Source organism: Ceratotherium simum, chromosome 6 (assembly GCF_057802395.1).
Source record: "Ceratotherium simum simum isolate JZ-2026a chromosome 6, ASM5780239v1, whole genome shotgun sequence".
Lineage (NCBI taxonomy): Eukaryota > Metazoa > Chordata > Mammalia > Perissodactyla > Rhinocerotidae > Ceratotherium > Ceratotherium simum.
Window position 1 is genome coordinate 80,391,848 of NC_141905.1, and position 17,065 is coordinate 80,408,912.

At 52.5% G+C, this 17,065-nt stretch overlaps 1 protein-coding gene across 1 annotated transcript in view; it reads left to right on the plus strand.

The window, feature by feature from the left end:
* The window catches only part of LOC147916915 (scavenger receptor cysteine-rich domain-containing protein DMBT1-like), an 87,612-nt gene extending 76,199 nt beyond the window's left edge, over positions 1-11,413 (plus strand). Inside the window, 5 exon segments of the mRNA XM_087433016.1 lie at positions 853-1,061; positions 1,906-2,090; positions 6,151-6,539; positions 9,039-9,310; positions 10,848-11,413. Of these exon segments, the coding sequence (XP_087289142.1) occupies positions 853-1,061; positions 1,906-2,090; positions 6,151-6,539; positions 9,039-9,310; positions 10,848-11,011 (1,219 nt within the window). The 3' untranslated portion in view covers positions 11,012-11,413.
* Positions 11,414-17,065: the final 5,652 nt, after the last annotated feature.

Sequence of the window (17,065 nt, forward strand, 5' to 3'; positions counted from 1 at the left end):
GAGACATCATCAAAGCCACATTAATACATGATCGGTCCAAGGAGGGGGTGACCATGCAGAGGCACCAGCGTTCTCGAGGGTCCTGGAAAGTGGTTACCGTAATTTCTCTTCTAACAGCCATCACTGAACGAAATAGTTTTCTCTCTTGATTTCTGGTGGCAGTGGCCTTGGGAGTCTCTGACTTGGAAATTCATTCGGGGTTTTGCATAGATGTAATATTATTTTAATCTCCACATCATTACTGTTCATTTTGGATTGGGGACATGTGAAATTCTCTGGAGGAAGGTTGACCACCCCTGGTTCTTTAGCCAACATCTTAGTATCAAGGACCCCACCATTTGTGACATTTTATGAGGCCCTTTTCCATATACTGTTTCATTTGAGCCTCACACCAGCTCTCGTCAGTATGTGTGGATAGGATTACTTTACCTTTGAAAATAAGGAACCGTGGCTTCAGGGAGGCTGTTTCACTTGCCTAATGTTTATTTGTTCAATTATTTATTTCTATCACTATGAATTCCTGGATATTTATTTTATTCTTTGGGAAACTGGGGTCTTTCTGATTGAAGAAAACACCTAAGGCAGCATGTGATCCCTTCCTTTTATGACACAGAGGGCTGTCAGGAGAGGGGCTGTAGATTTCATAAGTGTGACCCCAAAAGGTAAAACTAAGACCCCTACACGAAGGTCATGGGAAGATGAATCTCTGCTAGATTTAAGAAAATCTGTTCCTTTCCCTTTTACTTTTGTCAGAGTTTCTGGCACAGAGGTGCGACCCCTCCCTGAGATCTGGCCCCCTGCATCGAATCCCGGTTAAGAGCGAATCCAGAGCTGTGTGTTCTGTCTCTGCAGGCTTGAAGCCGGCTGTAACTACGACTACGTCGAGGTATTCGATGGGCCCCACCACAGTTCCCCTCTTATCGCACGTGTCTGTGATGGGTCAAGGGGCTCTTTCACCTCATCGTCAAACTTCATGTCTATTCGCTTCATCAGCGACGGCAGTGTCACAAGGAGAGGCTTCCAGGCCGACTTCTACTCTAGTCCTTCCAATGACAGCACCAGTAAGTCCCCCGCATGAGGGCTCCTCGGGAGTAGGGGCACCTCTGCGAGCCTTCTGCTGCTCAACCGTTCTGTGGCTGTGAAATAAGAAACTAGAGCAGCCTTGTCAGGTCACCAAGGGGCCGAGAGCAGTGGGTCTTGGGACTCTGGCTGCCCAGAAACGAGGTCAAGGGCCAGAACTAGCTGATGCGCAGTGTTTTGGCCTTACTGTGGTCATCAGAGTCTAAATAGAAGGTGCAGGATGATGCTTTCAGCAGATAGTGAGATGGTGCGAAGGGCAGAGGTGACCTTGAGGCCTGTGACCTTCCCAGAGTGTGGGACGCTGGACCATGTCCTGACACCTAGCACATTTGGCTGCCTGTGAAGACGGACTGAGCTGGTCACTCAGCCACCCCCAGCAGAGGCTAACGGCCGTGATTTGAGCTGTTAAGTGGACTGATTGGCAGAATGGGCAGGGACTGGGCAAGGTGGTGTCCAAGATCCCTTCTGCAGTCAGGATTTTGAGCACTGCACTGCTCCCGGAGCCAAAGGACCTTATTTCACATGCCCACAATTCAACTGGAGTGTTACTTTACTTTATGGATAAATGGTAACTGGGCAAAACATCTCACCTCCCGCCTCCATTTCCCCATCAGAGGGATCCTAAGTCCCTGTGCGCTCACAGGGCTCTCACGAGAATGAGGCCGACTTCAGCCATATTTCCACTGTTGGGTAGTGGGGATGCATATCCTGGTGCGGACTGTCAGCCATCTTGATCTCTGTACCTTTATGTGGGAGGAGCTCCTGGTGGCACTTGCTGGGACTCGGGGGCGCTGACTGACTGCACTCTCTGCCCTTGGCCACCAGAGCTGCTTTGTCGGTCAAATCACATGCAAGCCAGCGTGAGCAGAAGCTACCTCCAATCCCTGGGCTATTCTGCCGGGGACCTTGTCATTCTCAGCTGGAACGGGAGCTACCAGTGTCGGCCCCAGATAACGTCGAGCCAGGTGACATTCACAATTCCCTACTCAGGCTGCGGCACCCTCGAGCAGGTAAGCCGGGGGATTCCCACCCTGTCTCCCGCTGAGCAAGCTTTCTTATAGTGATGTGTGCTACGCTTAGTGAATTCTGGGGACCAGAAGACATGATTATGGTATAACCAAAACATAATAGGTCAGGAGATATACATCTGTTTCTTGGTGCCATGACGTGGCTGCAGCCACTTCCAAAGAGAGGGAAGGAAGGCAAGGAAGGTCAGTAGGCAGCTTTTCCAGCACTGTCCAGCACAGAGGGTGCTGGCAGGCGGCCACTCATGTCAGCAAAAGTGACAGCAGCTCCCGGGGCAGCTCCAGGTTTTGTAGGGCCTGAAGCTTACACACTTTGGGGTTGGGGTGGATGAGAGAGGCGGGTGCCTCATTAAGCAGAAGAATGCAAACATATCTCACTTTTATAAATCTTACAAAAACACATGGCTGTGCCAATACGCTGATTGCTTTGGAAGAACCTGTGCGCGTTGCGGGGAGGGGGCTGAAGCTTAAGCTTGACTAGCTTCACAGTAAATTGGCCTCTGCAGCTGCCATTTGTTGAGCTGTCACCCTCTAGCGTGACCAACTGCCTTGGTTTGCCTGGGACTTGGCAGATTTTAGCATGGAAAGGTCTTGTGTCCCAGGAAACTCCTCAATCTTGAGCAAACTGGGATGCTGGTCACCCTACAAGTGAACAGACAGTGGGATTAGTCCATGTCACACTCCCCAAACCCCACCAAGTCCTCTCTCATTGTCATCCCACTCTAAAAATACGGAGGCTGGGCTTCGAGGGGTCAAACCCAAGGCCGCTCAGCCGCGAAGTGGTAGAGCCGACGCCAGACTCTGAGAATCTCAGAAACGTCACGCGGAGTGAAAGAAGCAGACGCACCAGGGGACCTGCTCGGTGACTCCATTTCTGTAAAATTTAGAAATGGAGAATAAATGGATAGTGACGGACAGCCGATCTGGTGGAAGGCGTGGACTGCAAAGGGGCAGAGGGAGCTGTTTGCGTGAATGGAAATGTTCTGTGTCTCGTTGTGGGGGTGATTATTGTCCAACCTCACTGAACGGTACACTTAGAATGGTTGCGCGTCATTTTATGTAAATTTATTTTAAATTATCCATTCTAAGTTCTGCGTTTTTGGCTGACACCTAAGTAGTCATTTCCAGATTTTGCCTGTCAGGGCACAGACACAATGCAAATCCTTTTGTTTCGCTTAAGCCTGCAGTAAATACACAACATGAAATGCTCGAGTACATACAATGGGTGGCACACACGTGCAGAGAAGGTACATACACCATGCAAAGGTTCTACTCAACCTGGCTTTCCTCTTCGGCCCTGTAAATTGATCGTGTTGGATTCTGGTTTGTCATGAGTTTAGTCAGTGGGAGTCTGTCCACCAAAAGTGATCACCCCTCCTGGTTCCAAATGTGCAGCCTGGAGACTCTGACATCTGAGCCACCCCATCGATGTTCCCTCATCTCCATTAGGAGCCGCCAAAGCAATGTGCCCAGCCTGGTTCTTCTAACTTGGCTGGTCATGGGCAGCACATGCCACATTCTTATTCCTCCGTTTATTTAAATACCTGTAGCCCCTACCAAACGGAGTGCCTCAGGGGCAGGGCCAATAGTTTATTTGTCTTTGACACTCCCATTCCCCTGGTGTGCAGCCTAAGCCTTTATATTCGGATTATTAACAGTTAATGTGTATGCCGGGCACTGAACTAAGAGTTCTGTGACTGTCAGAATTCTCAGGGTGACTTTTATCTCCAGTTAATCCTGAGGAAATGGAGGCTTACAGAGTAAGCCGCTTGCTGAAGGCCACATGATCCTGAACTGTGGAGCCAGGATTCAAAGGCGGGATGGCATGACCTGTAGCCAGAACTTTCCACCACTCTTCCAGGTGCCCCGTTTAGCCGGTGTCCGACAGATGTTGGCTGATGTGGCTGAATAGATGAGGTATCCCTCCACATGAGAGGGAGGCCAGGGTGGAAGAGTCCAGGGCTCCAAGGGAACAGCAGTTGACTTATCTGCACATCTTCCCATGACATAGTGAGCTCCTTCCAAACGGAGCAGACGGCTAATAAGGAATTTTAATCTAAAATTGGAACTGCTTCCTATGATCAAGAAATAAACCTGCACTCCACGGGCATTGTTTGGAGTGGATTCAGAATTTAGCTTGTCCATAGAAACCATGGAGACCTGTGGATTCTAAGAAAACTCGTTACTGTACAGAGTTAAATTGAAGGCGCCTCAGCTTGTGTTTGAAGGAGTAACAAGGTGACAACATTTATATGGTTTATTGTGACAACCATTGGCACTCAAATATAAAACCAAAAATTTTCTTAAGGAAACATAAAGGCAGAAAATATAGTGTACTTACCATGAGTAGACGGAGGCCACAGAGCCCATTCTAGGTCCTTCCCAGACCTGAGTCCAACCTGTGGGCTCTGGCGCCCCCTGCAGGCCAGGCTGGCCCTGCCCCAGGTCTGGGACTGAAGGGACCTCTTTCTGCCCTGGAAAGGGAGAAAAGGGAAGCCAGTGATCAGAGAGAAGGGAAGAGGACCACGATTCGCAAAACCACTTTAAGCTACTTGTTACAATTTTCTCTTTTCACATGTTTTTCTGGAAGAGACAAATTCAGAGTTGGGTTCTGCAACTGCAGACATGAAGCGAAAGCCTCTCCAACACACCCCATTATGAAGGATAACTGTATTTCACTTGCACAGATGTGGCTCCAGAAGAGAAATTGTCTGATGTTTTAAACGGCCAGGGATGGGGTTTGGCTCTCGACGGCGTACAGGACTAAATGTGACTGACAAATATCTCTGTTGTTGTTTTTTTTTAAATAAGGTTGCCTTACATTTTAGGACTTCTGTGTAGGCCATTATGGTATTATTTTTGTGCTCCTTCCTGCAAAAGCACCCATGGCTTGTGGGAACTCGCACCTGGCTAGGAGAGGTTTGCTTCTGATCATCATTGCGTGTGGGAGGGAAAGAGATCCCCCCAGTCTCCACCTGGCGATGCCTCACTTGTGTTCACCTCACTTGGGGCCAGATGATCTTGATCATGGAGCTTCCAGGGGCCTTGGTAGCCTGTGTCCTCTTGGCATTTGGGATGGCTGCTCCTGGCTCAATCCTTCATTCGTCACAGTGCTTTTGCGGGGCTTCTGTCCCCTATACCTTTCATCCATTCCATGGATATTTATTGATGCTACTGACGCTGTTGTTGACACTATACCAAGCCCTGGGAGAAGAGAGATGCTTAGACATCATCCTTTCCTTGTGATGCTCACAGACCACCAGGAGCAGGCTCTCATCCCCAGAAAGGTCACTCATGAGATGGTAGGCACGCCAAACAATGTGAGAGACCAGCATTCTTATGAATTTGGTGAAAGGCACAGTAGCAAATGGTGCCGTGGTCCGGGGAGTGAAAAGGCAGATTGTGACAGGAAGTGCTCCAGCGCTGCTGTGGCCCGCCCGCTTGTCCATTTGAGCCTCCGGGGAAGTCCTTACCCCAGAGGCCAGAGACCTGCTACAGCCATCACACTGGATCTCTGTTGCTTCCAGCTCCAGTGTCTTCAGACACCAAGCTGCAATAGCGACTGACCCATCCAAGCAGCACAGTGAAAACTACTCCCACCAGCCCCTCCCACAAGTACATGACCACCTCCCCTGAATTCTCACAACAGCAGTGAGGATGAAACAGAACAAGCAAGAAAGGGCCTGAGCCCTGTGGTCCAAACTGAGTTTAGTCATACGGCAGGGCAAGGGATCGTCCAGACACCCCCATCTTCCCATGAGCAGCAGCTCCCAGGAGGCCCCAACACCTGGCCCACACTGTGGACGCCCCCTCCTATGGTGGAGGAAAGGGGATGTGTGAAAGGCAGGAGTCTTGCTAGTTAAGCAACATGTCCATCCCAGGCAATGGAAACCCTGGCAGTAGGCATACGCCATCTCTGTGTGGTTCTGGGAGGGTTTTGAAGTCTTGTTGAGTCACTTCCATTTCATTCTAACCAAAATCACCAATGAGACTTCCTTAGCAGGTGACATTTGCCTGACTCTACTCTCCTGCCTGCCTCTCCCAGGTAGATAATGATACCATCACCTATTCCAACGTCCTCAAAGCAGCAGTTTCAAGGGGCATCATCAAGAGAAACAAGGACCTCCACATTCATGTCAGCTGCAGAATGCTCGAGAACACCTGGGTTGACACAATGTACATTGCTAATGACACCATCGAGGTCGAGGAAGTCCAGTATGGCAATTTTGACGTGAACATTTCCCTTTACACATCCTCTTCATTCTTGTATCCCGTGACCAGCAGCCCATACTATGTGGACCTGAACCAGAATTTGTACCTTCAGGCTGAAATCCTCCATTCTGATGCCTCCCTGGACTTATTTGTGGACACCTGTGTGGCGTCGCCATATTCCAATGACTTTACGTCTCTGACTTATGATCTAATCCGGAGCGGGTAAGGAGTGTCTTCGTGGGGTGGACTTCAACCTTTACCTGGTAACTCAAACACGAGTAGCCCAAAGGCTCAAGGAATGTAGATTTTGGTCCCAGTAGCTGAAGCTTAACCAGTTATCATCTCCGGTTAACAAGAGGGGGATGAGTGTCTGGAGAAATGAATGACTCAAGTGGTCACCAATCAGGTTAGCTGTAAACTAGGATGAGACCTCGGGTGACCAAACTCCAGGCAAGCCTTAGTATTAAAAAGACACGCGTGTAGTGGGAAAAGCATTGATTTTGGAGCTGATGGAGGTGGAGATGCCAGCTCTGCCACACCTTAGCTGCATCACTCAGGGCACACAACCGCACCTCTCTGCGCCGGTTTCTTCACCCATCCAGTGAGCATAGCGATGCCCACATCATGGGCTGGTGGGAGGAGTAAATGAGAAAGAGTAGGTGGGCCCTGGGCAAAGAGCATGCACAGCCGGGGGTCCACAAGGTGTGTTGCATCTAAGGCAGCAGAAGGTCCCTTGACCTCTATCAGCTGAGAGTGGACGTTCTCAGAGTCCATGGTCCATCAAGAGATGCAGATGTGGGGCCAGTGATGCCCAGGCTGGGGTCAATGGTGCCAGGTAGGGCTGCTCCACCGTAGTCCTGCTCCCCTGGATGACTGGACTGGTGAGTTCTGTCCTTTTCTGAGCTCGTGGAGGGTCCTAGGACCCCTGGGTGTGCACCTGTAATCCCTACGCTTCCGTCTCTGTCCATTGGTGCGTACACCATTTCTTGGCTTATAATTTGACCTTGGCGCCTCAGTAACAATTGCCTCATGTGGAAGTTGTACTGACAGGGTAAGGGCTCTGCTCGGAATTAGGGTTGGGAGGGTAAATTTCACACCTCCCTGAGATACAAAAAACAGCATTTCTTCCCAGGCACGGTTTGAATATGTGTCAATTCAGTAATTGGGTGTTGAGGCTTGTCTTTTTCACAGTCTATGCAGTTGGTTCAATTCACAGCAGCCCCTTGGTGGCAAAGATAGGGGAGAAGCTTACTCAGCTCCTCTTTCTACAAACAGTAACAAGGTGATTTCTGAATTCATGTCAAATGACTGAGATTAATGCAAATGAGTGAGTGGTTTAGTTCTTCTTTGCTAGAGAATAGTTTTCGTCAATTCTGGCATATATATGTACATGAGATAATGCAATTTTCTGGAGGAGGGTGATGTGCCTGTGGGGGTAGCTATGTCCCCCTGCTCCTGGAGCACAGGGACTCGTTAGCTACACCTGGCCCTCCACCACCGGATGCCCATTAGAATAACCTGGAGCTTCAAGCACAGCCGTGCCTGGGCCCACCTGCACGTTCTCTCTGTCTGGCCTGCGGTGGGGCTCAGACATCTGTTTTTAAAAATTTCCTGGGCTGACTCTGAAGTGCAGCCGGGGTTACGGAGCTCAGGCTACAGAGACTGCCCTGACTAGTGCGGTTTTCTGGGGAATGCAGTTACTGCCCAGCAGCCCCTGAGTTCCCCTGGCCTCACTGACAACTGCCCCACCTCCTAATGGGTCTCTGGGTCCTTTCTCTCACACCTTTGCTGCTAAAGTGACTGCTGGGGAACAAAGGCTTGGTATTTGAATGTGAGTTGAGCGTGGAGGAAGGAAGCTCTTGAAGGCAGAAGGAAGACAGCGATGGACCCTGGGTCACGTTTCCGGGCAGAGCCAGGCTGCCCTGGTGACAGCTCCCATTCACCACAAAAACTTTCCACCCAAACCCCATGGGCCAGTTCCCCTGCTTTTCTCATTCCCGCATCACCTGAAATCCTCCCGTTAGAGACGCACACAGTCCAGCGCGAGCCGCTCTCTCCACTGGGAGTAGCTGGGAGATGCACCCTCACCATAGCTTAGTGAAATCTCTTCCAGTGGATTCTTAGGTTATTTTCCTTTTAACATCGGTGGAGATGAGGTGCCCGATGGGACGAGGAGGTGGTTGATATTAGGGTAGGGGGTCCTGGAGGATACTCCGGCCCATGGGGAAGGTACGGCTGCCCAGGGCACAGGGCAGGTGGAGGTGGGTCAGGAGACATAGCCCTGGAGATGGTGGGCACCAAAGACGCCAGAGAGCAGCTGAGCATTACCTTGCCTGGCCCTGAGACTAGAAAAGGGCAGGAAATGTCATCCTTCCTGCCCTCTCTCTGGGCCCTGCTGCCTCTGACTCACCTGGGTTACCTGGGGCCATTGAGCACAGGGTCAATGAGCACCCACTGTGCGCTATGGGGCCTTCTTCTCTGTGTGGAAACCCTGGGCTGATTTGCCTCTTTAAGACGCTGCTGACGTCCCAGCACTGCCAGGATTTTCCCGCAGGGCTGGCAGTCAATGTCTGAACCACACGTCCTGAAGGAAGGAAGGTGAGGTGCAGCAGGAGGCGTGGCCTCGAGGCCGCGCTGTGAAGTTCCACTCCTGGCGCTTCCACGTCACGAGGAGTGCAGTGCGTTGGTGAGAGCTCATGGGTTACTTTGCTCCTCTTCCAGGTGTGTGAAGGATGAAACCTACCAATCCTACCCTCCGCCGTCGCCCCGCATCGCCCGCTTCAAATTCAGTTCCTTCCACTTTGTGAACCGCTTCCCCTCCGTGTACCTGCAGTGTAAGATGGTGGTGTGCAAGGCGTACGACTCCTCTTCCCGCTGCCACAGAGGCTGCGTGGTGAGGGCCAAGAGGGACGTGGGCTCCTACCAGGAGAAGGTGGACGTCGTCCTGGGGCCCATCCGACTGCAGGGCCCGCACACCAAGGAGAGGAGCCTGGGTAGGTGGCCGCCCTCCCACCACACTGCCAGCCAGGGCCCAGGCCTGTGACCCATGGGGACTCAGGGTGTTTCTGTTGGTGTCGTGTTCCACCTCACATTGGACACCTATTGTGTGCCAGGCACGCTGTGCTCTGCCGGGCGATACGGAGTTGATCCCCGCCCTGTTCCAAGGGCTCCTGGTCTATGGGGCAGCTGTGTGTAGGGTTTGGTCCTGAGAGTTCTGACCTGGGACACTGACACAGCTGATACCTTCATCCTCTGGGTCTGAACTCCCAGAACCTCACGCTCCTCGTCTGTAAAGCAAAAATGTTAACACTTACCTCTTAGGACTGTTGAGAGTTACAAAAAATGACATTAGTTAAATGGCCTCGGCCTCTGCCTGGTACAAGGCATTGGGTGCAATGAATGGTGGTTTTTGTTTCTATTGCTATTGTCGCTGATATTAACATTAGTGATAACATTATTACTCATGATGATAATAACAACAAGTGAGTCCCAGGGGTAATGACATCAGGGTCCGGCAGGCCTTGGGGGTGTCGGCAGGGTTGATCTATTCTGACTGCTCACAGGGCTGGACACTGGACAGTCTGCTCTATTGTGCTCATTTAGGATGGGGATCATCTTTCCCGCTGTGCTGTTTTGTTGTGGGTGTGGGTGAGGAAATGTTTGCAGAGTGATTCCCGGGATTTCCGGTCTAGGCTGGGGCCGGGTCAACAGATGTGGTGGCACTGGTGACAGAGGCAGGTATGAGCTAGCTGTAGTTGTCACAAACCCTCCCTTCAGTCTCAGGCCTCCATCCCATGGAGCATCTTTGATGTCTCTCTCTCCTTATGTCCTGTATTCAGCCCTTCCCCACGTCTGGGTGATCTAGGCTCTTTCCTCACTCATTCATTCGTATTTATTGAAGGCCTATTACGTGCAAGGAGACGAATGACTAAACAAACAGACACAGATCAAAATCCTTGCCCCTGTGAAGCTGCCATTCCAGCAGGAGGGAACACAATTCAGAAATAAGCCAAATAAGCCGAGTGCACGGCCACCCTGCTGGGAGTGGGAGCTACAGAGAGGAGGACGGCGGGGCAGGGTGATGGGTGACGGGGACGCTGCCCGCTTCTCTCTTCTCTCCCCATTGACGCTGCAGGAGCTTGGGGGCTGGGGACCTCTTGCCTGCGACTCTGTACCCTTTTCCCAACTGGTCTCAGTGCCCCAGCTATCTCCCCTCCTGCCCATCAGGAGCCACCAGCCAGCTCTGATCTCCCAAAGCCCAGCTCTGACTTCCCGCTGAGAAACCTCCTCCGGCTCCGTTGGCTGACGAGACACTGAATCTCCCTGGCCTGACCCTCAGCTGCCCTGTGGGGTCTGGCCTCAGTTTCCCCTGCAGCACTTGTCTCTCCCATTCCTTTGTCCCCTCCTACCAGACAAACAGTTCTTATTGGCATCACCTGCCCTGGGACCACCACCCTTACTTGTCCTTCGTCTTCTCCCCTGGGCTCATCCTGATCCCGACTCTCTTCTCCTGGTCCCTCTCCTTCCCAGCCCTGCCGGCTGACGTAGAGGAGCAGGACAGCACGCAGGGGAGCTACCACAGTGCTGCCGTCTCTGCTGGGGTCTTCCTGGTCGTGGTCCTGGTTGTGGCAGCCTTCACCCTGGGGAGGAACACCCGCGCCGCCAGTTACCAGCCTCTGAGCTCTAAGATGTGAAGCCAGGAGGACGCACACGGCGCTCAGACATCGACCCCCTGTGCTTCGGGACCCGTGAGGGAGGAAGAGATGCGTGCCCAGAGCTTGGCACCCAGCTGCACCTCCACTCTCTTCACTCTGGCCCAGGCACACAGTGGTGGTGGGGGCAGTTGAGGTGGGGGTGCAGAAAGATGGAGGCAGGTCTTCCCAAAACAGGTTCGGGGCTGAGACAAAATGTCAGGCAAGCGGGTGCCGGTGTTTAAACTCCTGCATCAGCCGTGAGCCGGATACTAGTAGCAGCCGAGCTCTCTCTAGGTAGACGTTCTCTTCTGACCTTTATGAACTAGCTTCTTAGGCCTGTGGTGTACATCTTAGCCTTTCCATTTAGAGGACAAGCTGAATAAAGGACTCTTTTCAAAGCAAGTGTCCATTTGGTCATTGTTTCCAGTGGCTCACCTAAGCACTGGATCCCTTCAAATTAAGCTGACAAGTAGGGTGGGCTGTCACAAGGAATGACAAAGGGCAGGGGCTCTGCCTTCTGGCTTCCAGAACCTTCTAGGGATTAGATAAGGTGTCCTTTGGCATGTTTTGATTCTGCACAAAGCAGGAAATGCGGGGTGAGTCTCGAGAAAGACCAGAATGCGAACAGCATTGTAATTTTAAAATTCAAGGTGATTGCCTCCATTTCTCCAGTAATCTGTGCACCTTCTGGTTTTGACATCATATCCAGAAGTGTGGGCTGCGGGTTTAGGGAAGAGAGCAGACTCCTCAGGGCCCCCATGATCTCTGGGACATTGGACTGGGCCACCAGGAGGCCTGTTTGCATGTGGTCTCCAGGGAGAAGTGGATTGACAGGTGACCCCAGGATCTCAGAAGAAACAAAGGGATGAGGTGATTTCTAAGGAGGCAGTGGATTTGATGGAAAATGGGACAGAAGCCAGATGGTGGGCCCCTAGATCAGGCATGGTAAGAATGGGAGCTTTTGCACACTGCCCTGGCAATGCCAACGTTTGCCTCTCTAAGCCAGGCTGAGGACCCCACCCTGGGAGGGGCCTGATGAGACGAGCCTACCTCCGGAGGTGTGACTTGAGAAGGGTGAGACCCAGCAGGGCAGCAGCTGCAGGGGAGCCCCCAGGACGAGGGGACGGATAATTCCAACAGGGTTATGGCCACAGCTGTCAGCTGACTAAGGCTGACGGAGAGCCTGGAAGCGCTGTGGTGAGAAATCTCAACCTCCACAGGGTGTGAGTGACCCCTGAGTCCTGCCAGAGGCAGAGGAGCGAGGGTCCCTGGGGCATTAGCTGTTTCCAGTATCCTCTCCATCATTGCCCGCACTCACTCAGCTCTTTCAGGCTGGATGATCCAGGAAAGCTTTGAGGGTCACCCGTGATAGCGAGTCTGTCCCTATGACAATGACAATGCAGTGAAACGTAAGCACCAGGCCCAGGATCTGAGCAGATGTGGGAGAAGCTGCGATCTGGAGCTGACACGTGGCTGTGAAGTATACATCAGAGGAACAAAGCAGCAGGTTTGTCATCTAAGAACTGCAAGAATGTCCAGTGCCTGGGAACCAACACAGAACCCTGAATTCATTCATTCATTCATTCCTTCATTCATTCTATCAGATGCTGGCCCCAAGCCAGGCTGTGTGCTTGGCTCTGGGGTTACAGAGAGGGGTTACAAATGGCCCTACCTTTATAAAGGGGAACTTGCACCCACCAGACTCCATCTGGAATCTTCTCTCTCGTTGGGAATATCCCCTCCCCCTCAGGAAGCAGCCATCCCTCACAGATGACTGCCATATCCAGACTGGCTCCTGGCCATGGGCTCCTTTCAAGGGAAGAGGTAATGGCCCTTTCTGAGCACAAGGCCAGGCTCTGTATGTGATCAGTGAATCAGTGTGGATGTGGCTAGCAGGGAACCAGTCTCTCAGTGGATGCTGGGGCTCCAGCAGGGGAGGGCTGGGCAGATGACAGGGGCAGACAGCACCACCAGTTGTCTCAGGGGGGACTCTGCCGCTCAGGGGAGGAGCATGCTTGGGTGGGCAGAGCCAAATGCCATGGCAGGGGTGCAGGAGGGTAGGTGACAGCCTACAGGGCCCAGGCAGGCAACTGGCTAACATGTACCAGTGAGATCCCGGTGACAGGCAGAGGCGGGAGGCACAGCCATGGGTGACAGGGCTCTGGAAAGAGGCTGTGGGACGAGGCACATCACAGGCACAGGGGGCTCCGAGAAGCTGGCCTGGTGTGGGAGTAGGGCCCCCTCGTCCACATCACCCTGGGCAGGGTGGGTCTGACACCAGGCTGCCGTGATTTCCAGCAGCTGAGACTGTGGTTTAGGGCTGGGATGCTCAACCCTGGCTGCACATGAAGATGACCTGGGCAGGGGCTTTAAACCTTCTGCTGCCAGGCTGCACCTGGACCATGTAAATCAGAATCTCTGGGGTGGGTCTGACATCTGAGATTTAAAATCTCCAGGGGGTGCCCATGTGGCCAAGGTTGAGAACTGCTGGCTTAGGACTCCTTTCATCCCTCTGAAGAGGCCAGTTGGGCCCTGCTCATGAGAAGGAGCAGAGGAGAGACGGGTCCCTGCTGTACAGATGGGAGAACTCTGGGCACAGGGCCAAGGGGACTTGCCCTGATCGTTTCCAAAGAGGCACTTTCTTTTTGGAATAGCTACTCGACTCAAGTCACCAAAGACTATCTCATAATGACACTTCCCTAAAGTGCCTCATTTTGAGGAACTGCGTTGCCTCCATCTGTGTTACCAGTAAGAACACAGCATAGGGGAAACGCTGACAAGCATCTCTTACCAGCGGGGCACTTTGGACCTGTTGTGAAATGCAGTCCCCCAACAGCTGTGTGGCTCAGTTGTTATCGTTCCCACCTGCAGGGATGGAAACCAAGGCTCAGAGAGAGGAGACAGCACAGAACGCAGGCAATATCGGGGGTACGGAGAGACGGAGCTCTCATGGAGTCCTGTCCGGGGACTCCTAATGCCAGGCCTTCCTCCGTCCTCTGTCCCCAGTGCCAGGGGACCAGGATCCCAGGGGATTGGCCTCATTTAGTCTTTGCACATCTTACTGCATCCTGCACTCCTATCTGCAGCTGTGTGGGGTATGGAACCCTTGCAAATGAGGACGAGGTGCATGAGGAGGGGTTTGTGGGTTGTTGTGACTTTTACATCCATCTACAATACAGCCCAGACGGGCCCCGGGAGACCCACCACGAAGTGAAAGAGGATATCCAGCAGACCCTTGAGAGCCTGCCCCCCAGTCCTGTCCCGGGAGTGTCCGGCATGGGGTTCTGCGAAGCTGGGGGCTCATTATCCAACAGGTTTGACGGCATCAGAGAGGATTCCAGCTAATCAGGGACAGCCTCAGCTCATGGTCATTTGCTCCAGGGGGCCATGGGTTTGACCTCAGAGTCTCCTCCCTACTGAATGCATTTGGCTGCGACATAAGGTGTCAGTGTGTGTGCACTTGGAGAGGCGGCCTAGTCTGTGTTTGTGCAGGCTGAGGAAGGCTGTGTGCAGCCTGGGTGCAGAGTGTGGTGGGCAAGGCCAGAGGGAGGCTGTGTGTGTCGCATCCACCGCGTAGACAGCTAAGCCTGGAATAAGAAACCCATGTCCTGTGGTTCAGATGGAAAAACCTGATGAGTCTGGGAGGCGTGGAAGAACGTATTCCAGGCAGAGGAAATAGAGTGAGCAAAAGCGTGGAGCTGCTAAAGGGTCTGATGTGTCCATAAAACTCAGTGTGTGATGGCTCATCATGGAGAGAGGGGCAGAGGGGAGAAGTGATTAGAGGGGAGGAGAGATCCAGTGGCCGGATGATGAAGGATTTTGTAAACTATGGAAAGGTGGGTAAACTCTATCCAGGAGGCAGGGAGCCATTGCAGGGTTCTCACCGAGGGTGGAAGTGGAGTCGGATTGTGTTTAGATGCCTGTGCTGGATGGAGGAGGGTGAACTGGAAGAGGCCAAGGTGGACTCCTGCCTAAAATCCACATAGACGTCAGCACAGAAACCCACATCCTGAGCACTCGTTGAGGAAGGAATCCCAGCATGACTTGGCTTCATGAGGATGGTCCAGACACAGGGAGTGTTGCTCCCGAGGGAGCTGAACCTGCTGGAAGGGCTGTGAAGAGGCCCCCACGTGCCCCAGACTCTACAGACAGAGGGACAGGACCCGGAGCCGCCGAGGACAACCACAGGCCAGTGAGGGCCTGTGCCTTTCAGGGGGCCGTGTCCTTTTTGATCCTCCTCACTCCCTGGTCGTCCAGATAAGATGCAACATCAAAACCTGAGTTTAGTGACCCCACGAACATCGTGGGCCTTTTGTTTCACTCTCTCAGAGCTTTTGTAGAGACCCACTCCCTTGTGTAGTAGAATTTGTTGTTGATTGGTGGGAAACAAGAAATTTAACACATCCTCCCCAAAATATTCTTGATCATCAACCACATTGCCGGAAAGGTCAGCAGAAAGCCAGCCCAACTGGGCCGTCTCCTGCCCCAAGACAGGCCTTGGACACATGAGAATCCATCTTTTTTTAAAGCCCCGTCGGGAGGGGCTTCAATCCCTCTCAGTGACGCCTGAGGGTCCAACACGGTGAAATGAGGATTTTCAAACGAAGAACCAAATGCAGACTTAGGAAAAGAGAGCCTTTATTCAACACGATTACAGCAATAAGTAGAATGCTCCGACCACAAGATGAGCAAGTATCTCAAAGGTCAGGGGAAAGGACCTTCCTTTATAGGGAGGAGGACAGGAGGCTGGGGAGGAGGATGGGGAGAAGGAGGGGGAGGGAGCGGAGGAGCAGGTGTGATCAGACAAGTGACCAGGAAATGTCTCCTCATGGTGCTGGTTCCAGAAGGGTCTTCAGGGAAGGCTGCTCTGTTTGCAATGCCTGTGCACCCTCAGGGGTGACGTCAGAGATGGGGTGCTGTGCGGGGGAGAGAGCTTAATTAGAGTTTGGTTAAGTCAACCTTACAAGCGTTTTGTTCCGGTTGAGAAGTGGGGATAAATAGTTCAGCTAATCATTGATGAGACAGAGCGAGAATCTGAGAGACCATGTCTGGATTGTCCTAGAAAAACGAGGCAGCATCTGTGAGTCTCCTTGAGTCAGATGGGGAAGGACGGTCTTCGCAGGAAAGAATCTCCACAACACGGGGGAAGGAGGTCCCTAACTTCCCTGTGTTCCAGGATCACAGGGCTCAGGTGACGTTCACCATTGTCAGGACAAGGATTGTCCTACCGCAGGGCTGTTCTAGGGTCAAATGTGCTCAGGTAGGTAAAGGGCTTACCCCACACATCACCCCTCATAAGCACTAGGTAACTAAAAACATTTGAGTCTCCTGCATTGTGAAGAAACCCTCTTCCCTCTAACCCACATCCCTCATGCTGTGGTCGTTCCCTCTCTCCTCAGTGCCCTCATTAAGATGGACACACCCCTCAGCTCTCCAGAATCCAGTGGTTTGGAGGAGCCTCCATCATCCCGTGACCTGGGCTCTGTGGAGAGGCGGCTCCACTCCCTGCCCAGTGAGGCTGTGCAGACTGGACCTCTGGGAAGGCTCCCTGGACTGTGGAGGAGTTGAAGGGGGACGGGGAGGAGGAGCAGGGAGAGAGTCTTGAGAAGTTCTCCCAAAGAGGATGATTTAGGGATTGTGAGGGCTGAAGCAGGTGGCCAAATACAGATGACACTTTTTGGCCAAGAATGTGTCGCAGGTGCATGCGATTCCCAGCGAGCCATTTGGACTTCACCCAGAAGAAGTCTCTGAGTGAAGAGAGGGAAACGTGAAATAATACTGCCCACATTTAGCTTTTTTTCCTTCCAGGGACACGGGTTGCCACTGAAAAGGTGCCTAGACAGAAAAACAAAGTGAAAAGTTGGAAGGTACTGCTGGGTCAAGGCATAAGGATGGAAACAGACACACTGTCAAGAGAGGCCTGAGTGCCAAGGGACAGTGCTGAGCATGAGGAGGAGAGAGCATCGCTGTCCTCGGCCCTGGGGACAATCCTGGTCACACAGAGGGAAGGGCAGAAAGAAGGTCTGGCACTCAGCGTTCAACAACTGGCTCATT